The sequence below is a fragment of the Siphateles boraxobius genome, unplaced genomic scaffold, assembly GCF_051911475.1.
Source record: "Siphateles boraxobius isolate OS27281-9 unplaced genomic scaffold, OSU_SipBor_1 16, whole genome shotgun sequence".
NCBI classification, from domain to species: Eukaryota; Metazoa; Chordata; class Actinopteri; order Cypriniformes; family Leuciscidae; genus Siphateles; species Siphateles boraxobius.
In genome coordinates this window covers 3,539,716-3,564,702 of record NW_027508766.1, presented here as the reverse complement: position 1 = coordinate 3,564,702, position 24,987 = coordinate 3,539,716, and the positions used below count along the sequence as shown (strand labels likewise).

Below are 24,987 nucleotides of genomic sequence, written 5' to 3'. Positions count from 1 at the left end.
ATGTCAACTTTAATGATTGGATTTATTTATCATGTTGAAAATGTGAATAAAGCATTTTAACTCTGGGGGGAAACAACTGTTGGGACTACGGAGATGTTTTTGCTGCGCATGCGCGGTGGCGTTCTTTTCCAACCGACGCCTAGCCAGCCGTCAGAATTCAGAAATGCGTCTGTCTGCCTCAGGTGAGTGAATATAATTAAACGTGTAAAATAATAAATATTTCTCCACATAGCATGAGAAAGAGTTGTGTTAATTGTCCAGGAAACATAATTTGTTTGTTTTAACCGTTTTCATGTTCCGTAGCCGAATATGTTTTGTGTGTTAACTAGCGTCAAGGCAAGCGAGCTCTCACGCTTTGCAAAGCTGTTTATTTATTGGGTATGACTGCTAATAATTGTTTTTAAAAAGTCGTAACGTTAAAGGTTAATATACATGGCACCTTAAGTTTGAACTCATTTTACTAGTCTCTAACAGTCATTTTACCAAAAACGTCCTTTTAACCACTGCATAACGTTAGTCGTTAGTTGTGTTAGTGTTGTGTGGTTTAAAAAGCGCGCCACTTTGTGCTAAGTTACCTTGCTTGTCACTGACTAGGCTATTTAAATGTATTGATAACGCGATACAGTTAACGTTTACATTTTCTCATTATTAAATTATGACTCTTATGATTACAGCATTATAATATGGTGTTATTATATCTTTTATCTAGGTAATGGTAGACGAGGGTCAAATCACGTTTACTCTAACAATTTTACACAGAGTTCTCGCGACTGTCTTCATAGACGGGAAGGAAACATGGAGAAAACTATTCACAGTTGGAAGTGTTGGAGAACTGATTAACTCCGCCAAAACGGAGCTCTCTCAACAAGTATCTATTGATCGAATACTGAGATTTGACACAGATTTTCAAGAATTTATTGACATCGATGTTAATTCAGAAGTGAAGGAGCTTGATAAATTCCAAATATATTATACTGCTAGTATCACACAGGATCCATTAGATGGAAGAGTTGAGTCATTACTGGTGAGTCATGTTTTCACTCTTCCTATTTATAATTTTCAAAGTAAACATTTCAATTGTAATTTTTTTTATAGTTTCATTCAACAGAAGTAAGCCGGACTGTCACCACAAATGTCACCACAACTGGTCTGCTGACACTGCTCGAGGAAAAGGCCCCTACAATCTTGAGAGAACATGAAGACACAAAGACACTGTCAATTTCTTTGAGAAAGTTACTTGTTAAAGTGGCTGTGAGTGACCTTGTAGAAAAGCATGGATTGTAAGTATATAACTGTTTAACAGCTTTGCACTCATAAGTTATTAATAACATCAAATAACATTAGCTGTGTTTACATGGACCCTTATAATCGAATTGACTGCTTAATCGGACTAAAAACCTTCATGTAAACACCTTAATCGATCTGATTGAGCTCGATCCGATTGGAATTTCGATTGGATTGAAAGGTGTAGTTTATTCCTTTTGTAATCTGATCGAGAGAACATATAAACACTTGATCGGATTAAAACACGAAACTGAAAGGACTGCACATGTGCAATGACGTTGAAATAGCGTAATGATTAATTTAGATGACACTTTATTCAACAGGAAGAACAGCGCGTTCCGTGTGTCATACGTCATTACACTATTTCAATGTCATTACGCTATTTCAATGTCATTGCACATGCACAGTCCTTTCAGTCTCGGTTTTCAATCCGATCAAGTGTTTACATGTTCTCTCGATCAGATTAATGGATTAATGTCCCATTTGGTGAAAATGAAGGACATGTAAGGATGTTTTTACATTATTAATTTATGAGTATGAAATTACTTGGCAGTGCGTATACAAACTGCAAAAGCATACTTATTTCTGTGGCATTTGCATACATTTCTAAATTGTGTTTTTGTGAAAATGACATGTACATTTTATCATTCAATTCATGATTTAAAGGTAATCATTTCAAATATAATTTTGTTTTTAATCTTTTGCATGTGACCTGAATCTTTACTACATCAAGATGAGCTGTGTTACACTATGTTAAGGATCCTCGTTCATCTTCTTCCACCAACGGCATCTGGGAGAAGCGTCGCCGGCAGTAAATGCTGTGTCAATTCTGCTATCTCATACTTGGTGGAACTGGTGCCGGTATGCATTGTGTTAGCTTTTTATAAAGTTGCAATGTCACATGCAACAACATTTTCTGATGCCTTTCATTGTTTCATTTCTATAGGCTGGTACCATTGTGACGTCTTTGCTTTAAGAGGGCATGAACGGGTCTCTAAAGTCAACACAGCCGCAGCTCGTTTCCATCGGCTCTCCAGGACATGAAGCCCAGTATGTAATTGTGGCAAAGAATGATTCTTTTGCTTTTCCACTTGATGTTGAAAACCTCACTTGTGCTGTTGACAAACTTTTCAAATTCTACTGGCTGTGTAATCTTCAATATCCATGCCAACTGTCTTCAGTTTTCTCATTTTGAGTACGTATATGACCTTCCTTTGTCCCAGTCCACTTGCAAATGATCAAAGGTTATGGAATTGATTGCTAAATTGCAGTCTCGTGCCTAATTGAAACAGACCATGTATACATGTCCCAAGTGCTTGCAAAATATTTTTGTCCAAACAAAACAGTTGATTTGGCATTTAAGGGAAGTACATGCACTCTCTGATAGCCAAAACCTAACATTAATCTGTAGTCTAACATGAGTTTTATAATATTTGATCTGTTGTTATTTAAAGTGTTTCATGAATGTTTTATATGATTAATGTTTTGAAATGCTTATTTTTTTATCAACAGTATTTTTTACCGTATGAATTACATGTTAAAACCAGAAAAAAATGCAAAATAAACACAGTATGTGAACCGTATTCAATGCTTCAGTGTGATTTCATGATAACTACATATTGTATTGTGATCTAGCTTTTTCAATAATGTTTTATAATAAAATAAATCTATAACACACAGTTGTGTTAGATGTATACAAAAAAGACACATTAATGTGTTAACTAAAGTAACACATTTGTCTGTGTGTTTTCACAACACATATTCTGTGTTGTATTTTAACACAATATGTGTTGTCCCTGAGCACACTCAGAGCATGTGTTGAAAACGACACATGTTGTGTTGTTTTCAACACATTTGTTTTAAGAGTGTATGTTGACTTATGTTATTCATACAATACCTACTCACAAATAAACATCAAAAACAAAGCCGGCTGCAATGAATTTCTGTGCAAAACAGCTTTTACTACAAACACTTCCACACAAGAACATTGTTATCACAAGAACATTTTGATAAAAAACAAAAAATATTTAAAGTTGTAAATATATACTGTAGATACAATAACATGAACATGAACACAAAATGCAATGTAAATAAATACAAAGCAGTTCCTTACTTTATGGCTTTTTCTGCATCTCTTTCTTGTCCTTGGGCAAATTTGCATTAAGGAAGACAAGAGCTCTGACCTTTTTGGGCTTAAGGCGACTTCTCCTCTCTGAGATTATCTGTCCAGTTTTCGAGAATATTCTCTCAGAGGGAACTGATGTCGCCACAACACAAAGCTTCTTGGCCATCAGCTTGCTAAGCCTGGGGTAAACAGGGGCTCGACTCTCCCACCACTTGAGGGGATCCTCATGTGTTGGAAGAAGAGGCTCCTCCAGGTAGGCTCGCACTTCCATGACAGCATCGGCGGTTGGATTCCTGGCTTCCACTGTTCCGGCTACCTGCTCATAGGGGTGGGAGATATAACAATGGGAGATACAATTTTTATGTGATTAGATTAGATTAAATTAGATTCAACTTTTGTCATTACACAGTGTAAGAGAACAGAGTAATGAAATGCAGTTTAGCATTTAATTAGTAGTGACAATAGTAGATTTGCATATGTACAGTATGTGCAGTATGTACAGATTAAACTGATTTCATTCTAGAGATTTTTAGAGACAAAAATGTGAATTATTGTTGCCACCCTTACTTCCTCATGGAAATAGCTCCAAACTATTGATCCAGCACCACTGCCTGCTCCTTCCAGTCCTTCCACAGCTGGTTGCTGTTGGATGGATGTGCCACTGCTAATTCTTGCTGCTGCAGTTGACAGCCTTTGAAACGTCTCATCTGCTGTTCTGCCATCAGGGAAGGCCATCCTCTTAAAGCGCGGGTCAAGTGCAGCAGACTCTGCTAGTATGTGGTTGGCATGAATCTTGTGGAATCGCGATGACATACTCGCACACAGACTGTCGATCACACCTTGCGCTGCCGCTGTTGTAGTGTTTCGCCGGAAATCAGCGGTGGCTCTTTGAAGTCCCCTGGCCAGCACTATGACCTTCGAGGCTGTCAAGTAGCTGGTAAAAAAAAAAAAAAAAAAAACTTTAATGTTACAATTTTAAAGCTGAAACAATGGTAAATATTACAATGTATTAAACAGATATAATTGTGGTATCAAATATCCATATTTTTTTTTATCAGGAAACTGGCATGCAGGCTACATAAATCTACTGACAATGATATATATTCCAGTGTATTACACAGATATAATAGATATAATTCTAATATGGTATAAAATATTCATAATTTACTATCAGGTACTATGCATGCATGCTAAAGAAATATACTGCTGTGCAACCGAGCTACATACCTTTCTGCACTGAGTTCCACAGTGACTTCCTCAAATGGTTGCAAGATTGTGCACATTTCTTGCACTGTGGTCCATTCCTCCTGGGACAGGTGGCGGACAGGTGCATTGGTGACGGCCAGGGTGGAGATTATGGCATTTTTACTGGCAATAAAGCTTTTCAACATGTAGTAGGTGGAATTCCACCTTGTAGGACAATCCTGTTTCGGTCGGAGCTCCTCCATCTTCATTTGTAGTTGAGTCTCCTTCAGTTTTTGTGCCCCCACGGTGCTTCTGTGAAAGTATTCCACTGCCTCTTTCACCTTATCAATGATGGGCTTTGAAACTTGCAGGGCATCTCTTACCACCAGGTTAATAGTATGGGCCAGGCATGGTAGGTGCATCCATCCAATGGTTTTTATAGCCTTAGTAACATTTGCCGCATTATAAGTTAGGCAGCACACTACTTTCTTGTCCACCCCCCACTCTCCTGCAACACTAAGCAGCTGTTGTGCAATGTTGTCTGCTGTGTGCCGCTCACTGAATTCAAAACAGTCCAGGAGGCAGGAGGCCACACGGAAATCCTCGATAAAATGGCAGGTTACAGACATATATGATACTGTCGTTCATGAAGTCCAACAATCTGTGGTTAAACAGACAGCTGGTACTTTTGACACCCTTCTCTTCAAAGATGCTGTCTCCGTGTCATACATATCCGTGACCTTCTGGACTAGTGTCTTCCTACTTGGAGGAATGTAGGAGGGGTTGAGCGCCTGTGAATATTTTTTGAATCCTGTGTCCTCCACTATTGAGAAAGGCTGGAAGTCAGTGGCTATCATCTTTGCCAGCTCTTCGTCTATCTTCTCCTGTCTTAATGGGGTCAAGACAGGAGGTAAATATTGACTGATGGATGTCTGCTTTCTTTTTGGTCGTGCCTGGCCAGGCGATGTGGTGGGCCCAGTGGGGTCAGAGGCTGCTGTGGCTGCAGTTGCACTTGATGTGGAGGCAGAGGAGGCAATGGACACATCAGTGTCACTGTTGTTGTCTGAGTCTGGCTCTGCTCTCAAACCTGTGAGCTGCAGTGTTGGGTGTTGAGTCTTCAAATGCCGGTGTAAATTATTTGTTGACCCAGACTTAAATGAAATTACTTTGTGACAAATGCTGCATTTAGCCTTACTGTTTTCTTCGTGAGAAAAGTGCACCCAAATGCTGCTCCTTTTCCTCTGGCTCATTTTCAGACGTGTCACGTGTGTGTCTTCTTAGTTCGAACTTCGAACGACCCGCTATCCGCTATGACGTTGGCACTGAGAGGCACTCGCATGTGTGTTTTTTTTTTTTACTGGAGTAACCATGTGACGGCAGCGTGCACAAGTCATTGGCTCCGCTCCTACCCAATGACAGAGGCACGTAGGTTTTTTTTTCACTGGAGTACTCACGTAAAGGATGCGCGCGCGACCGCGCGTGCACAACTATCATGCTAGGCAGTAGCAGTGGCACCCCTGCGCTGAGTGCGCCCCTTCCACTATAACTGAGGAGCTAATTTGTGTGCATCTGTGTGAAACACGCATAGGAAAAAAAGAACGACAGAAAGAACGGCTCCCCTCCAGCCGCGACTCGGCTCCCATCGTTCATGTTTATGAGCCGTTCAAAAGAATCGGTTCGTTCGCGAACGTCACAACTCTACTCTAATGACAGTTAGTTGACATGTAGTTGAAAAGTTACTTATAGTTAGTAGAATGTCTAAAGTGACTATCAAAATAAAGTGTAACCCTATATATTTTTTCTAACAGGAAAGTAAAAGTTTAGCTGGCTAAATATGAGCTGTTACTGTGGCTGAGCTGGTTAAAGCGTAAAGCCTTGTTTAAACTCGACGCGTCCGCATGAGCCCAAAGGTGCGTGTGGCAAAAATGGCATGATTGTAGCAGCGCGCGCGCCTCCGCATCCCCTAGACACCATTTACTACACACAATAGGCTTTTTTTCTCTGATTTGAAAACTCTTCGTGATCGACTTAAAATGCTTCGACTTGTCGACCGCGATCGACGAGTTGGTGATTCCTGTGACGTTACTGTTTTACGGTCAATGACAAGAGTACTAATCAGCTGTCTCACGAACGTAACCAGCACATTTATCCCCACATAGCAAAGCCATAACACAGCGAGGGAGAAGAACTAAGTTACATGAAACAATCCAACTACATATTTTACACCACTGACAAGGGAAAAGTCACTACTCACGGTGTTTATGGCTAGCTTCTAGCTTTCTGCTGCTTCTCTTTCAAGGTAATGACGAAACGCGCTCTGTAGCGCTGTTTGTTCGCTGTCGGCTACGGTAGAAACATGACGTCACAATGTGTCGACCTTCATAGAAGGGGATTCCCGCGGTTATGTAGATATAAATGTCTCATTCTAAGGTAATAAAAACATTACGGTTTATTGAGTAAGTTCTTTATACACCACTGACAACATAGTTATGGATGTCATATTGCATTTCTGTTATTAGATCTGTTACAAAATTTTTACACATTGCACCTTTAACAGTCTGTGTAAATAAGCGTCAGCACGTCACGTGTATTTTGCGTGAATAAGGATTTGTGTTGGATAAAAAAAAACTAATCAAACATTGTAGAAAGAATAGAATTGAACAAATTAGGTGTTTTCTCATATAATTTACTTAATTTCATTAAAATAACAAACACATATACAAAATAAATTAACATAAAATCTTTACAAAGATAAGACAATGATTGAAAGCAAAAGTACAAAAATGCAAAATAGAAACTTAGGCGTAAACTTCGGTTTAAATTAATAGGAAACATCTGGCAAAAGAAATAAACATTCATTAGACAAACCCCATTGAAGAAAATCAGATTTTATGTAATTTAACATAAGAACCACTGACACATATTTCCCCATATCATTCGAGGGAAAAAACACACTGCTTAATACACAATACAAAACTGGAGCAAAATCTTCCCATTTGGTCTTAAGAATATCGTTTGATATTCCTGACTGTGTTCCGCTTGCTTTCTCTTATTTATACCTTTTTTATTATTATTAAACCTGTTGCTGGTAACATCCTGACAAATGAACAAAGGTGATACTCTCACCCTTGTGCAATAAAAAAAGTTATTGTTTCATCAGTCTCATACAGAGTTTGACAAGAAAGCAAGAAAATTTAGTTTGACAACTTCAATGCTCTTCAGTTTAACTTACTTCTTTCTCTTTCAATAGAGGTATTTCCTTACTTAGTTCTCTTTGTATAGAGCAAGTTTTCACTTTTTTATCTTTGTATAAAGATATGAGTTCTCTTCATATAGAGTTCTATAACCTAAGTCTGTTACAGCTTTCAGCACTTGTGTCTGTCTTCATATGGAAACAGATTCACAGAGCCCAGCACACAGTAGTGTCACAGTAGTGAGTGTTTTTTTCTTTTAGTTTTTGGTTTTCAGAGTCTTCCACCTTTACAGATGGCAAAGGTCCAATCCCTTATTCAGCTAAGACATACTTCATTCTTTCATTCATTCATAAAAAATTAAGACAAAAGCAAGTGCTACATCCAAATTCTCATCCCTGCATATGAGTTTGTGTGTCCGTGTATATGCTCGTGTCTACGTCAGTGTATGCATGTGTTTGGGGGCATTTACACACATGTACATGTGGATGTGTCTCATCTGAGCCCTCCTCCAGCACTCCACAGGAAGTCCTGCCCAGCAGGCAGTGTGTGAGAGGCCGCCAATGAGATGCGGCTCTCAGTGTTGCTGGGTTTCACCTGACTGAAGTCTCGATCATAGGGATAGTGCTGCCTGTCGAAATTATTCACTGTCTCCAAATCATTAAACACAGAATCGCACAGCTGCTGTCTGCGCAGTCTATGCCTCCTCCTCCTGATCACCACCAGTCCCACACACACTCCCAAAAACACAGCCAGCACACCTAACACACATGACACCGCCACAGCTGAAGGCGAGGTTCGCCCAACCCGGGGGGACATCATCTCCAGACCTCCCTGCACAGGAAACTCACAGGTTGAACCCATGAACCCTGGCACACACTGACACACTGGCCCTGAGAAGTGCGTGTAGCACATTCCCCCGTTAAGGCATGGGTTCGTGAGACAAGCGTCTGCTCGGAGGCTGCAGTTTTTACCCATAAAACCTAGAGTACAGGTGCAGGTGTAGTCGTTAATGCCGTCTTGGCAGGTTCCGGCATTCTGACATGGATAGCGGGCACAGTCGTCAATGTTTGTCTCACAGCGAGGGCCGGTGAAACCAGGGCGACAGCGACACAGAGCACTAGCACCCAGATCCAGACACTCACCACCTACAACAAAAGAGAGAGGAGGATACATAGGTGTAGAAGAGAGGAACTGTAGCAGTAGCACATGTGCATGTGTGTGGTTGCATACAAATGTTTAGAACTATGCTCTTTTTTATACAATGAAAGTGAATGGTGACCACACAGCTGTCAAGTGAACTACATTTAAAACAAATTCCATGCATACAATTTCTGTGTTCAGAATACTCATATGTAAGACGTATCTTTTTAATATGCTTTTACTTTTTGGAGCATGAGAGGCAGTAGTTGCCATCCACTTTCATTGTATGAGCAGCATTAGCATTCTTCAAAACGTCTTCTTTTGTGTTCCACAAAAGAAAGATATCTAACATGAGGGTTAGTAAATGGTAAATGTGGGTGTTTTGTTCACAATTCTGATATAGCGTTTTTTCAATCAACACAAAAACTCACCATTGGCACATGGTTTGTGGCTGCAGCGGTCCAGTCTTTTCTCACAGTTGGATCCGGTAAAGGCTGGGGGGCAGCGGCAGACGTAGCCACCGGTGAATTTCTCCTCACACGTCCCTCCGTTAAAGCAGGGGTCATCAGCGCAAGTCATCGCAATAATCTCACAGTTCTTCCCATAGAATCCCTGAGGACATGTGCAGGAGTAATCGTTCTCCAAATCCTGCAAGGAAAAATAGATATCAAATAATTTTTGATCTCCACAATCCATTGATCTGAGCACGTTTTTTTAAATCCTAAATCACAGTTATAGTTTAGTTTGGAAAAATTAATTTTAACATTATTTAAATTAATTTTATTTTTAAATAAATTGTATTATCTTCAAGCTGAATGTGTAAATGTTTGTTTTTGAACAAAAATGTAACATGCTGCATCTACTAAAATTGCATGTGATGTAAAAAGTAGATAGATAGATAGATAGATAGATAGATAGATAGATAGATAGATAGATAGATAGATAGATAGATAGATAGATAGATAGATTATTAATAAGTGAGCTTAGCTTACGTTACAACTTCCACCATTCTTGCAGGGGTTGCAGTCACACTCGTTAATCTCCAGCTCACAGTTTGTGCCCCCATATCCTGGCCGGCAGGTGCAAGTGTAGCTGCCCTGTCCAGTGTTGGTGCAGGTGGCGCCATTAGCGCAGGGTTTGTGGTTGGTGCAGTAGTTGAGGTCCTGGTTACAAAAGAGGCCTCCCCATCCCTCCTTACACACACACTGCCACGGCTGCGAGCAGGTCCCATGCAGGCATCCTGGGTAATGCACACACTCGCTGCAGGACGGCCCCTGCCATCCCAGACGACACTTACACTCCCCAGGTGACTCGCAGTAACCGTGTCGCTCGCTGCAGTCCGAAGAGCAGATGGCTGTGAGGGGAGACAGAGAAGGGGGGTGAGCACACCACACACACCACGCCCCCCGGAGAGGGCAGATGAATGGGTGATTTAAGTGTAGGGGCCAGCAGCTGGTGAGCTGACAGAGGTAATGAACTCTTTTGTATTTTGAGCTACGGCAAGCGTACACACACACACACACACACACACAGAACGACCCTCTAGCATTTATCTGTTGGGTTTCTTTGTTAGGCTGAACAAAAGAAGTGCAGAAGCTCTGAAGGAGCAGCTCAACTTCCATCAGACACACACACTAAGATATGAGAGATAAGAGGGATGTAATGCTGCTGCTGCTCAGGTTCCAACACACAAACCACAATAGCACATAAATACAGTGATCAAGAAAGAGATAGGACTGCTTCTTTAGGACCCAGACATACTATCCCAAAGGACTGAACAGACCTCTGACCATCTGACACACACATAGGCTACTCACGATCGGAGCAGTAGTCTCCCTGCCATCCCTCTTGGCATTCCCTGTTCCCGCTCTCATCGCAGGTGTAGTGTCCCAGCGTGTCGTCACGGGGACGGCAGTAATCCGAACACGCCTCGCCGTAGTAAAACTCATCACAGAAAACGTGATACGAGTAACGGAGCTCGCTCTGATCGCCGAAATGAACATCCTGAGACCAATCTTCTCCAATCGCCAAGCGCCTTCGTGTTGCTAAACGACTGATCAGGTTGTTTTGATTTTCTGTTGGGGAAAATTCAAGGAATATTGTAGCTTGAAAAAGCAGTCAATTGGTTAATTAAATAAATAAAAACTCTTAATTTAGTAATGCATCATGTCTGTATCTTTGTTTTGAATTAAATTACAGAGTCTCTGAAACAGGGCCACTCACCTGTGTAATCATGATGCTCTTTAGGAGACTCTGCATTCCATGCCTCAATAATAAGAGAAAATGTCCCCTGAAAAGAACAAGAAGTTATTCCAGATCCTAGGAAAACGTTTTGCACTCAAACTGAGAAGCTAACAATCTCTATGTCTTTCTTTCTTTTTCTTTTCTTTTTTTCTTAGAAGCCTATCTGTTAAATTTTCAGACTTTTGCATGGTCTTGTTTATGGTCTTTTTTACTTATTTACATGTTAAATGTTTAGTTAAACTTAAGGGAAACTGAATAAAAATAATCCTTTTGCAGTAATGCAAAAAAAAATGCATTTGTCTTAGTTATTTTCTCAGATCAGCTTAATAATTACACAATGAAGTAATTAAATATTGTTTGCTAGTGTTAATGTGTGTAATGTTACTTTACCGGCCACTTGAAGTGGAAAGGCACCCGAATGGCTGCGCTGCTGGCTATAGAGCTCTGGTCCGCTCGCAAGACACCCGTCTGACCGGTTCCGAAGGTGCACGGAGGCTCAGCGTTGATGACGTCCTCAGAATGCTTGAGACAAATCCTGAAAAAGATGTTGCAGTCTCGCGTCCTCCTGCACAAGCGCCGTGTCGTGCTGAACGAGTGAACTTTCAATTCAAATACACCCGATGAAACCACCTGTTCAAGAACAGAGAAACCGCAGGCTAAATGTGACTTAAAATATTAAAAAATAAACAATGCTGTAGGCTACTGCCTAGGAGACAAATATTCATACTACTGTAAATGCACATTAAAGAGACAATGAAAATATGAATGATAGGCTAAGCAAAGCCCTGAACTTGCTTCTTACCAACTGGAAAAGCGACACAGACAGCAGGCAGTACAAAGACAGATGCGCCATCTCGCTCATTTAATCCTAAACTTTATTACAATAAAACGCACGTATCTTCATCCGAAACTTTAAAGTGTTTAAAGCTACAGAAGAAGAAGAAGACAGTTAGATGTCCTGGTAAGAAATATTTGGCACGTCCATGAAAGTCCACTGTGTCTTCAGAGGAAAAGCGCACACATCGTCTCCGTTCTTCAGCGCGTGCGGTTTAACTTCATTGAATGTCTTGATGAATGGACGCCGTTATATATGTCTTGCCCCCCTTCACGTGACGTCAGAGGGGACATATGCCATAATATTGCCCTGATTAAATTGATCTGCAGCTGCGTGTGGCAGTTGTGTTGATGAATTGAAGGGTTAGGGTTGAAGCTAGCCACACTGCTGTGACATACTGTCTATATATCATTTATTATTTTTCATTACAGTGATGTTGGGCAGATGTGCACAGGAGTTCTCAAGTATGAAAGCTTGATAAATATTTAATTAATTTGGCGAAATAATAAAGGTAAATTCATCAAACAGGCGTGTTACTCGACTTTCAGAATTAGTTTATTATTCGCACTACTTATAAATGAAAACATCTGTGATCTGATCTGTAGTGATTTAGATTTGATTTGCTTGCTTAAAGTTTGTCCAAGCATGAATAATTAACGGGAATTTAAAAAAGCAAACAGAAATGCTACTTACACGGTTAGCCTCTATTCGAACCAAAAGTTATGCGGTGCACTGCCTGTTTAACTATATGCTTACATCCTTCATAATGCGAGCAGTAGTTATGATATAAGGAACTTTGTGTGAAAGTAAAACGTATAGGACAAAAGTCTAAATCTTTGCAAATATTTGGACAAATGTTTTGACATTGGAAAAAAAGGTTTTCTTATTAGGCTATTTTTTTATATCAATAGGCTAATATTAAACATAAAATAAAAATTGTTTATCTTTTATTAAAAATATTATGCCATTTTTCCAATTATTGTTGTTTCCACCAGAGTGGTAGTGTAGGCCTACTTTTACATCGAGCGCAGGTTTCAGTTTTTAATTATTTCCACACACACACACACACACACACACACACACACAATCTTGGACTGTGTGGTCGATCTGGCGCGTGCGGGCAGTGGGAGGCCATAAGTGTTTGTTTGTTTGTTTGTGTCAGTCAAAAGTGTGTGCGTGGCCTATACCTGGTAAACACGTTATTGGAACCAGACAAGGATATTAATAGAAAAAATGTCTGACTTTATGGTCAAATCATAGGCTAAAATCATAAGTGATGATTTTTGAAAATGTAAAAATGCAGAAAGAAATGTTTAGGGGTATATTTAGGGTTAGTGTAAGGGGCTATAAAAATCATTACACCTATTGTCCTCATAATGACAGGAATACCTGTGTTTGTGCGCGTGTGTGTGTGTGTGTGTGTGTGTGTGTGCGTGTGCGCGTGCGCGCGTGTGTATGTGTGTGTGTGTGTGTATGTGTGTGTGTGTCTTTTGTTGTGCAGTATGCAGAGACGCGCGGGCTGCTCTGTCTGGAGGATGGGTGGGGAAATATCATGATGACGCTTTTGTGTGGGTCAACTCCAACAGCTGTATGTTAACATGCGGCACATGGTCACTTATTGTTCGCCACAAACCGCCCGAACTCACCCAACCGGCATCTGTTGCGGGCGGTAAAACACTTGCAGCCATTCCACTCATATAACAGGCCTAAGCCTGATATTTTATTACATGCCTGTAAATTATTTTCCAAAGTAGGCCTATTAGGTCTACTGATTAATATAAAAGGAAAGAACATCGAATAGTAAAGAATAGGCTACTGTTTAGGCTACTGGCTTAATTCAGTGTTATGCGAACTGAATGGAATTTTATTTTTTTATATCAATTTATTCACGAGAAGAGCAGAAATTGTGACGTGAGGTTGTGTGCTTTTGTGGTAGGTCTGTCTCGAGAGCTGTTGTTATGGTAATGAGTGACGCGTGCCTCAGAATCCTTTCATTAAGCAATAACCACAATGCATCACTTATAATGTCTTTTAAAATACCTCATAAATATTGTCTCTAAGTCCGCAGATATAGACTAAGTGTAAATAAATCTAGAAAGTGTGTCAAGACAACAGTCAGGAAATATTAGCTACTTGACACTGTAAGCTAACAAAATCACTTAATTAAACTATAGGCTACTTGATAACTTATGATTCCTGTCAGTGATGCTGGGGACAAAGACACATTTTATGCCACACTCTTGTTGTGGGTAAGAGGACAGATGACCAGGTGAGGAAAAACAACATTTTTGTAAGCATAGTTGCATGCAAGGTTGAGATAATGGTCATGTCATTCTGCACTTGCTACAACACAAGTTTCAGTAGCTTATGGTCAAGGGAAGGAGTATCTAATCTAACTTGAAGTACTTTAACCTCAAGCTGTTGTCGATGAGCAAAAACATAACCAAAAGAGCAATTCAACAATATAATGTGCTGTCAGTCACTGTAGATAAAACATATGTGCTGATACAAAAGTATTCATTCAGTGTGTTTGTTTAACCACAGTAAAACAACTAAAAACAACAACAACAAAAAAATTTGAATTAGAAACTGTTGTGACTATGGCATGCAAGATGGTTTAATCCTTACACAAAGGCTTTGCAAGTGCTAAAAAGTTAAGATTCAGTTAAAAGCAACGGACACATGGTCTGGGCTAAAGGCTGTTAGCTATAGGTTTTTGAGAGCCCTGACATCTGCACAGAGAGAGAAAGAGAAGCACTTATCCAATAGGCTATACTATAGCATTCAGCTGAAGAAGGTAAAGAAGGCAATAAAACACTAAACACTTTCTTTAGACAACAGTGAAATAAGAAAAGATTTATTTTTAACAGTTAGGCCTACTATTACAATTTAAAAACAATATTTAAAACTTAAAGGGATGGTTCACCTAAAAATTAAAACGCTATGGTCATTACTCATTTACTCACCCTCATGAGTTGTTTCTTGTTATTTGTTTGTTTTTTATGCCTATATAATGGAAGTCAATGTTCAACAATACTGTTTGGTTCCCTATACATTATTCGAAATATCTTCTTTTTGTGTTCAGCAGAGGAAAAAGGCATGCAGGTAATCGACACTGTGAGTAAATGATGACAGAATTTAAAATGTTGGGTTAAGTATCCCTTTAACGGAGACTGTGTCACCTGGCTTGACCCGAGGCAGTTAATATATAAAAATAAAAAAAATGAAAAAAGGACCTTCTGGACGTGACTGTCAATGATATTGCCTGACTGTTTTCATAAATGTTTGGCAGTAAGAAGTTAAGGAACACCTGTGAAATTTATATACTGTATTTATTTTCCTCTTTATTTTGTCATGACATAGTACTTTTTACCTAACATATTTATAGTATATATATTATATTATGTACCATTTTAATTTGATATAGTTACACTTCTGTTTCTCTTAAGTTCAACATGTTTTAATCAATGTGTAGTTTCTGGTCTAAGGACAGGTGAGGGTAGTGAGTGAAAATGTCACGATTTTGATAAAATACTGAGAAAATCTAATGAAATCGTAAATCTGTGTTAAGAATATTTTAGTGATCATTTCTGATTATTTTCACAATGCAAATGTTGCCATGCATTTTATAATTAATGGCAAGTAATTGTGGGGCATGTTTTGTCATATGTCTCAACCATCAGTGACTAATCAAAAGATGAATTTTAATATCTTTATTCAAATTTTTCTTAAACCTAATTTAATAGTAAGGTATCTGTTAATCTTGTTATCCGAGTAAGAGAATGGTTGCGTGTTTGCAGTGAATTATTGTCCGTGTGATGCTGATGCAGATGGGCAATGACTGATTTGTGTCCTGTAACATGGGTGTTGGGGGATGGATGGTGGTCCCTTGAGGTGGGACACAAGCGTGGCAGGAGCATGGGAACCCCAGAACACCCTTCACTCCACATGCATATATACATATTTATGACCCCACACCCAGACACCTCAAATCCCACATATGTGCAATCAAACAGGCCTGCAAACAGGAACATAAACAAAGACTTTCCTCTCAGTCATTTGTTGTCATTGTCCAGTACCTCAAGCACTATTAATTCCATCTCAATTAAGATGATTTCTTTAATTAATTATACAATTAAAGAAAACCTTTCACAAACAAAATGAGCTTGCACATTCATACAAATAAACAGACTGAAGTCTTGTCAGACTTTAGGTATTCGACTGTACACACATACAACTTCACACATTCATTTACTCACATCGCCATATCCTTATTCGAGCCTATATAGATGACACCCGACCCAGGATTTCCACACACGTCATGACATCTGCTCGCCTTGGAGACCAGCTCCCATAGGACACACACACACACACACACACACACACACACACACACACACACACACACACACACACACACACACACACACACACACACACACACACACACACACACACACACACACACACACACACACACACACAGAGTTCATCTGCCTACATTAGTGACCCACACCGGACCAGCATCCTGAGGGGACACACTCTCTAACTGCATCTGTTGACCCTTTGGGACGGCAGACCAGTCTTTCACACACAAACACACACACACACACACACACACAGTTCATCTGCCTACATTAGTGACCCACACCGGACCAGCATCCTGAGGGGACACACTCTCTAACTGCATCTGTTGACCCTTTGGGATGGCAGACCAGTCTTTCACACACAAACACACACACACACACACACACACGCATATATACACACACGTCCAAAATCATCTGGCCTTGAGGATAGTACAGACCTATGCTCGATGGTCAAACTATGTTAATGTGTGTAGGATCGGAGCTGCTGTGGGTGTGTATGTTTGTGCAGCTGCTGCGTTCATATGAAAATGACAGGAATAATCTCACAGAAACAGATCACACTGGAAAACACATTAAAACAGAGCAGTGGTCTTGTGGTCAGTGTAAGTCCTCATGGGAGACTCGCTTTTGAGTCTGGCCTGATTCATGTTCTCAATTCCCTTGCCCCTCCCCCCTCCCTTAATTTTATTTTACAAACCATTCAATAATAAATAAATAATTATTATTTTATATTTATTTGGAGCGTTTGTTTTATTCCAAGGTGCAGACATCTCATTCAGATTACAATAATAAATATTATAATTTTATTAACAACAACAAAAAACATAAACAAAATTTTTTTTTTTTATATAACAGCCACACGCCTGGCTCATGCAGTTGAATAGGAGGGATTGACAAGGGCCCCATCATGAAGCTCTGAGGAGGAAGAGAGGGCCTCACAGCAGAGGTAGCGCTGTGTTATAAGAGAACCCAGAGTAACAGATGTAGGATAAAAGAGAGGGCAGGAGAATCAGCAGGGGTGAAAGAAAGAGATGAAAAGGTGAAGAGGTCAGCAGATCAACAGAAGAAGGGGAGGAAAGACAGAGTTGTACTTGAAAGAAGGATCGATAAATCTCCGCTGTTGCTTCACAGTCTGCTTCTTTTGTTCCAGATGGCAGCTGATGTGTGGCAGGTTCAGAGAAATCACATCCAAATACACTACCGTCAAGAAAAGAAAGAAAGAAATCTTGTATGCTCGCTGCATATATTTGACCAGAAATACAGTAAAGATAGTCAAATTGTGGCATATAATTTATATAATAACATAATAAAAAATATAATAACAGTTTCCTATTTATTTTTTTATATTTAAAAGTTCAGCAACATTACTCGTCTTCAGTCGCATGATCCTTCAGAAATCATTTTATGATGTTGATTTGCTCAAGAAACATTGATTTTTATTATCAATGTTTAAAACAGTTGTACTGCTCAATAGTTTTGTGGAAACAAATACTTCTAGAAATATATACTTAAATCTATTTTTCTTTGATTAATAGAAAGTTCAAATGAACAGCATTTATTTGAAATAGGTAACATTATAAACGTCTTTACTGTCAACTTTGATCAATTTAATGTTCTTTCCTAATACATTTCTTTCAAAGGGAGAAATCGCTTTCTGACCATGAACTTTTTAACAGTAGAGTCTAAGTACACAAAATCACAAAAACAGTTATTTAGTCCTGGAAACTTTCTTTTCATTGTTTTGTTTTTCTTCCCTCGAACAAAAAAGGTTTATAAAACAATCAAAACCAGCTTTAACATGAACTTAAAAATTTAAAATTCAAGCTTGAACAGATAATCAACTAATCTATCTTATCTATCTGCCAAATAACAAAATAAAAGCAAGACAACTAAACCTGTTTTCAAAGAACCAGATGTAAAAAAACCCTGCAGTTTAATGTGACCTTCATCAAAGACAAAACCTGATATTGTGTATCTTATGCGATGCCCGGTGAAGATGGCTAATATGATAAATGACTGATACATTATACAGACATATTCACAATCTGCAGACAGACACAATAAAGTAAATTTTTTCAGCAGAGGTCCCTAAACCACACAAAAGGGCTACCAGCTGCCATCTTACACATGCACAAAGCATTCCCCAACCACAGCTCTACATCAGCACGCACGCACGCACGCACGCACGCACACACACACACACACACACACACACACACACACACCGGCAGCTGTTTAAGCAGAGCTCTTCAGCCCTGGAGAACCGGAGAACAATACTTGAGCTCTAAACACTCCTGTCTGAAACTTAGTGAGCAGCTAAGTGTACGTGTGTCTACAAGTGAAACATAATATCAGCAGAACATGAAATAAACACTAGTCTAACCATTCAGTTAAAATTTATTGAAATATCAGGCTCACTTATATGGAGCGGGTTTCATTCAAAAACCAAAACATACACACATGAAACTCACACTGCTGGAAAACCCAATGATTTTGAAGAAACACATGCAGTAAAATAATCATCTGAGGAATACACTGCGTGAAAATTAAAAAACACACTGCCCTCTAGTGACAAGACAACATCATTAACTTGAAATATTGGCTTGAAGTAAGAAAATTGGTTCCTAAAAATGTACATTTGTCCCACTTTTTTTGAAATCAGTGAACACAGCATAAAAAAATAAATTGAAAAAGTTCAACTGGAAAAGAATGTCCTATTAGACAAACCATGAGACATATTTTAATGAGATTCAGATGCCTTCTTTTACACCGTATACTGGTCTTAGAAAGGTTTTAGTTGTCCCTGAACACCATTAAATGTGACTGCAAGTTAAAAACAGTTAATATTACATAAGCATCGTCACTCACATAGCTGTAATAAATATGAAACATACGTGTTTTTGAGTAAATTAAAAACACGCTCCTTACAGCAGTCAATGGTCAGTAAAACTGTTACCAACATTCTTAAAAATACCGTTATGTTCCACAGAAGAAATAAAGACATAGGATTGGAAAGACATGAAGGTGTGAGTAAATGATGACAGAATTTTAATTTTTGGGTGAACTATATCTTTAACTCATAGACAGAGTTGCATAAAAGCGTGTAATTTATACATCATTTTAAAGTAGGTCCTGTGATGTTAATCTCAAAATTTCCTGTGACTATGTAGTGAATGAAGAAAAAAATTAATATTTTGTTGTGGAAGATCATATTATTGTAGGCACAAACAAAATCTCTTTCGTGCACGGTTTCAGCTAACATTTTTGGAGTGGTCGCACTCGCATTTTTGCACTTCACTATAAACAAAAAACGTAAATGTGCCCTATTGATATAGAGAGGCCAGATACAAAAGCATCTTCTCAAATAGTTATCTTTGTCCTTGCACTAAATCACAGTATTTTGACATCTTGGCATTGTGCCCTCTGATGGTCACCAACGTTCCAGTGAAAAGTTACTCATGATTGTTGTCTGACTGCAGTTTCTTATCAACAACGGGTCACGCTCTGATGCTTGTTGGTCATCATCTGATTGCTAAACACACATTTCACAACGCAGGTTTGCCGTTGACCTTTTCATGTAGTATCGTTAGCGCGCCGGAGGCAAATTCTCGCATCACCTGCACGGTATCCCTCTGTATCTGCAATGATTCGCGTGCAAACTCCTGTTGCGTCTCCGCTAGCTGCTGCACTGACTCTGCAAGAAGCTCAAGCGAGCGGGAGACCGTGGCCAGAAGAGCGTTAGTGGTGTGCTGCTCCTGCACGCTAAGGCTTGCGTTGTGTGCTAATTGCTCACGGGAACTGTCTGGCTCCGCCCCCGAGAAAGACGGGGCTCTTTTAGTAGAGGCGGTGGCTGTGGAGGAGACGTGTCCAATATTGGCTCTAGTTGCAACTCCGTCCTCCTCAGAGTAAGAGTTACTGACAGATGCCATAGAGGATGATGGGAAGAGGTCACGGTTGTCTTCATCTGAGTCTAAGTGGGATTCGGGATCTGTGATCAAACAAGTAAACAGTCATATCATAAGTTAAACATCATATCATCACGTTTACGATACACCTTTTTTTTCTCTTCTCGAACACATGGGATGTAAACATTATGTTTGGGACATTCAGACATTTCACACAGACATTAAATTTACAACTTGGTTGGAACAACAAAACAGTACTTTAATGACCTGTTTCACAGACTAAAATGCATGTTTTAACTGAAAGAAACTTGCACTTATATATCTTAAAATATGTCAGTGCTATTGTTTTATCTCAGAATTCAAACAAGTAATGTTTTTTTAGTAATGTTTTTTTCAAAGGCACGTTTATAAAAGCTACTTAAATGTCCTAATTTAACTAAGGCCTAATCCTAGCTTAATCTAAACCATGTCTGTGAAACCAGGCCTAAATGTTTGGGGTCAGTTTAAAATTAAAATTGTTTTTAAAGATATTCATATTCATTCAATTTATCAAAAGTTACGGTAAAGACATTTAAAATGTTACAAAAATTTGTCTCCCAAATAAATGCTGTTCTTTTGAACTTTCTGTTTACCAAAGAATTCTGAAAAAATGCATCATAGTTTTCACAAAAATATCAAGGAGCACAAAAGTTTACATTGATAATACTAATAAATGTTTCTTGAGCAGCAAATCAGCATATTAGAATAATTTCCTACGGATCATGTGACACTGAAGACTGGAGTAATGATGCTGAAAATTCAGCTTTGCCTCACAGGAATAAATTACATTTTTATAATATATTAAAATAGAACAGTCTAATTTAAAAGTTATTCTGATTTGTAATAATATTTCACAATATTACTATTTTACTGTATTTCTGAGCAAATGCATCATATATATAAAGTGCATTAAAGTTTCTCGCAGTGAACTTTCACTGAAATTTGGGGTGTAAATCGGAGCCTTCATGACGATTCGATACGATACCGATTTCTTAAGCCAACGATTCGATTATTTTCGATACTTCAGAATTCCCCGCGATACGATTCGATTCAATACTTGATATTTTTACATGAGATCTATTAAGTTTCAAATAAATCAACAATTTTTTTTATAATTTGCCTTTTATTGAGAATACAGAAACAGTATTCTATTCACATAATGTGTATGTTGTGCTAAATGCACTGCAAATAGAACAGCAACTATAACAGTTACTGCATACAGTACAAAACTTGATTCTATCGAATCCTGGTGCGTTTCCGTGCATCTTACGTCATCGCAAACGTGCACGACGCATGATAGAAAACAGAACGCGGGTCAATATATTGTGGGGTTTTTTTGCAATTTGGTGCTATTATGCACAGCTGAGTGAACAACAACGGTTTACTGTGTCGCATTTGGCTTTTTGCTGATTGCAAACGCAGGAGACAGTGGATTTCCATTAATTTGTTGCCCTGAGTCCACTCGCTATGTGTGTGCGAATACACTGCAGACTCACTCTCGCTCTTATCCAAGGTAAATTATCAACACTATCATCCCTTACATGTTTTTTATTTAACTAAATATATCATAATCAGCTAAAAAGCATGCACAGGTCACTTACTTCCTGAACAAGTGCGCACCCGAGTCTGTGATGCTTTCACATTAACGCGAACCGCGGCACGGTTCAAGTGCAACCGAACTCAGTGCACCTCCTCCAGGCAGTCTCGGGTTTGGTACCCCAGTGCGCACCCGGGTCCGCATGACAGACAGCGTTCACATTATTAGCGTTTTTTCATGCGAACCGTGCCTGTTCCGTTCCGAGTTGGTGTGAAAGCACCCGAGACTTTTCAAGTAAGCTGTTGAAGTAGCCTTTTTTACACGTTAGCGCCTGTTTGTTTACGCTAGTAACAAACAGGCGTAGTAACGTAGTAACAGGCGTAGTTACGCTAGCAACATGGGAGCTGGTGGCGCAGTGGATAAGACCGATGCCTTTGGTGTGAAAGACCCGGGTTCGAATCCACTGTGAGACACCAATGTGTCCCTGAGCAAGACACTTAAGCCCTAGTTGCTCCAGAGGCGTGCGTCCTCTGAAATATAGCAGTTGTAAGTCAGCTAAAATGAGTAAATAAAAAATGAGTAAATAGTAACTGCTAGCTAGGAATTCGCCGACTAAGTGACGGAGGGTGCATTCACTTTGGCAGTTTAGTTCGATGATTAACTAACGTTAGCCCAGTGCATAACAACAATCGTTTGTACGCATATGAGCGGATGCTGAAAATAGACAGGTGGCAAAACAAATACATTAATCGATACTCTTGCGGACGCATCGATGCATCGAATCGCCGGCTGTATAATCGATGCATCGATACGAGTCGATTCATATTTACACTCCTAACTGAAATGGATCTCTAGTGTGTACAAAACCGCAGTGCAGTGCTAAATCTAATGAAAATTCTTATGGTCCAACTTGAGTATTTTCAGTTTGTTTACCTCCAGCTTTGGATCCGTCATACTGCATCTCACTAGCACCTCCAACTCCGCTTGTAGTAGCAGGCATTCCTCCCACATCCATTCCTCTGCTCGGGGAACTGTTTACCGACCCCATCCCCACAAACCCCCCATCCTCCTCTTCCTCATCCTCACACACAGGCTCTTGTTCGTCACCATGACTGCGAGATCTGGACCGCTGTGTGGCTTCCCATGGTTTCTTGTCCAGTTCAAGTATGGATTCCACGATGACTTCCATCGGGGACAGTTCAATATTGGACCGTGCCAATCGCTGGGACACTGTAGCACCAGTCCGCAGAGCAGCCACTTTGCGCTTTGTGTCGCATTTGAGGTCGGACCATTTCTTGATCACCTCCATGATCTCTCTGTCACACTCTCCAATCTCATTAACACGCGCCGTGATCTCGGCCCATTTCCTGCGCTTCACGTCAGAGGGAATGCCTGCGTTAAATTTGCCTATGCACAGACACAGAGAAGTGTCGGAACATTTTATTTATGTACAGTTTGTCCATTTTATAGGGACATGAAACATAACTGGTGGTTGTCTGATCTGTGTAAACTCATTTAGTTTATAACAGACTGCTAACTTGCTACGGAAGGTTTTGCCTGTCAAACGGAGGTAAAACTCACCCACAACAATGTGGCGATTCTTCCGCACTTCGTCCAGCAGGATGTGCACTTCACTGAAGGAGAAACGTGCTTTTCTCCTCTTGAAGCGCACCATATTGTCTTGTTTGAGGTAGAGCGAAGACACAGACATCTTCACGGCAGAACGATTCACTCAGTCCAATTAGGGGGGAGTCTGTGTAAAGTGTAGAAATTACCAATTTTTATAAAAAAAAAACAATTAGTAATTATTTTGCAGTAATCAGATTGCAGTATTTACTAAAAATGTCATTTGTCATTCAAACTTATTTGTTTGTACAGAACCCTGTCATTTAATTAACTTTACAAACCAGATTGCAGCATTATTTGAGTGCTGGGACAAAACAGGCTGCATAAAACAGGGGGGGTCTCCTAGTAGTAAACTCAGAACTTAAAGCTAATTAAATATGGAAAATATGGAAATGTGTTTTTCTTCAGCTCAATTCATAATCTGATCAATATGAAGTTTTGTGGTCTGGTTTTAGGGATACTTGCATCATTTTGGTCATTTGAATTGTACATTCATGTTAAAGAATTATATTGATCACCTCTGCTCTGATTAATGTCAAAGTGCAAATGTAGCCATTTTAAAAACTAGTGGGAGGCAAGGATATGAGACATGAGACTAAATACGTCTCACAAACCAGCTAGTGAACGTCAGCGTCAGCGTGAGTCCGATTTTTTTTAACATTCATTGTTCAGATCAACAGATCACTTGATTTCCAACTAACGTTACATGATGATCTTAAGTAACAACACACGATGGATGTCCCGGAAGGAAGAACAACTAAAACGCCGGCTCATTCATTCACCCAGCTATTAGCTCCAGACGAAAGAGCGCATGTTACAATCGAGGTATAGTAGCTTAACTGTAGTTACATAAACACATTACAATCACGCGTTCTCTCTTTGTGCCACGAGGAAGCGCCATCGTGTTAAAGCAACTGAATAAACCAAACACATAACGTTACATCCCCAAGCAGCACACAAGTCTGTTGTCGAGCGAACATAAATCGAAAAATGATAAACAGAATATCAATGTTATAACGAAACAAAACCCTCGAATGCGGAAGGAAATTTCGCCCCCATTTTGTTATTACCTACAATCATCACTGACTAGCTATTTAAGCTAGCTAACGTTAGCTATTTTACACGATATGTGCGCTCACATTCACTTTAACGATCAGTTTGTAAACTCCAGAAAAGCCGTAAGCGTATAAAGTACTTTAAGGCTATAAAATCTTGGAAAATACCTCAGAATGGTCAAATTTAATCAATATTTTGCGTTGCGTCCAGATATCCAGAAACTTCGTAGAAAGCGGCGTATGCGCTGCGCAAGCGCATTTGCTAGCCTGTTCTCCGTGGCGTAGATGGGTGGGTGCAGTTACCAGGTCTGACCACTCCTCTATCAGTGGCGCTGGTGCTCTCCTTGCAGGTTCAGAGCTAAAGCTGACGGCAATGTCCTCCTATTAGCCCTCCTATTAGCTAACATTTTCGCGTTTTTATGAATACGTTTATGCTTTATTTATAGTA

At 39.6% G+C, this 24,987-nt stretch overlaps 2 protein-coding genes across 2 annotated transcripts; both read right to left on the bottom strand.

The window, feature by feature from the left end:
• Positions 1 to 7,264: 7,264 nt before the first annotated feature.
• dlb (deltaB) lies at positions 7,265 to 12,236 on the bottom strand. Its single transcript, XM_077231127.1, has 7 exons — positions 11,975 to 12,236; positions 11,563 to 11,802; positions 11,152 to 11,218; positions 10,746 to 11,003; positions 9,921 to 10,282; positions 9,360 to 9,576; positions 7,265 to 8,933 (listed from the first exon to the last, which is right to left on the bottom strand). Exons 1-7 carry the CDS (start codon positions 12,032 to 12,034, stop codon positions 8,281 to 8,283), a joined length of 1,857 nt encoding a protein of 618 aa, XP_077087242.1. The 5' UTR covers positions 12,035 to 12,236; the 3' UTR covers positions 7,265 to 8,280.
• Positions 12,237 to 18,756: 6,520 nt separating this feature from the next.
• On the bottom strand, positions 18,757 to 24,856 carry LOC143739057 (uncharacterized). Its single transcript, XM_077231166.1, has 4 exons — positions 24,708 to 24,856; positions 23,440 to 23,611; positions 22,792 to 23,265; positions 18,757 to 20,365 (listed from the first exon to the last, which is right to left on the bottom strand). Exons 2-4 carry the CDS (start codon positions 23,567 to 23,569, stop codon positions 19,923 to 19,925), a joined length of 1,047 nt encoding a protein of 348 aa, XP_077087281.1. The 5' UTR covers positions 23,570 to 23,611; positions 24,708 to 24,856; the 3' UTR covers positions 18,757 to 19,922.
• Positions 24,857 to 24,987: the final 131 nt, after the last annotated feature.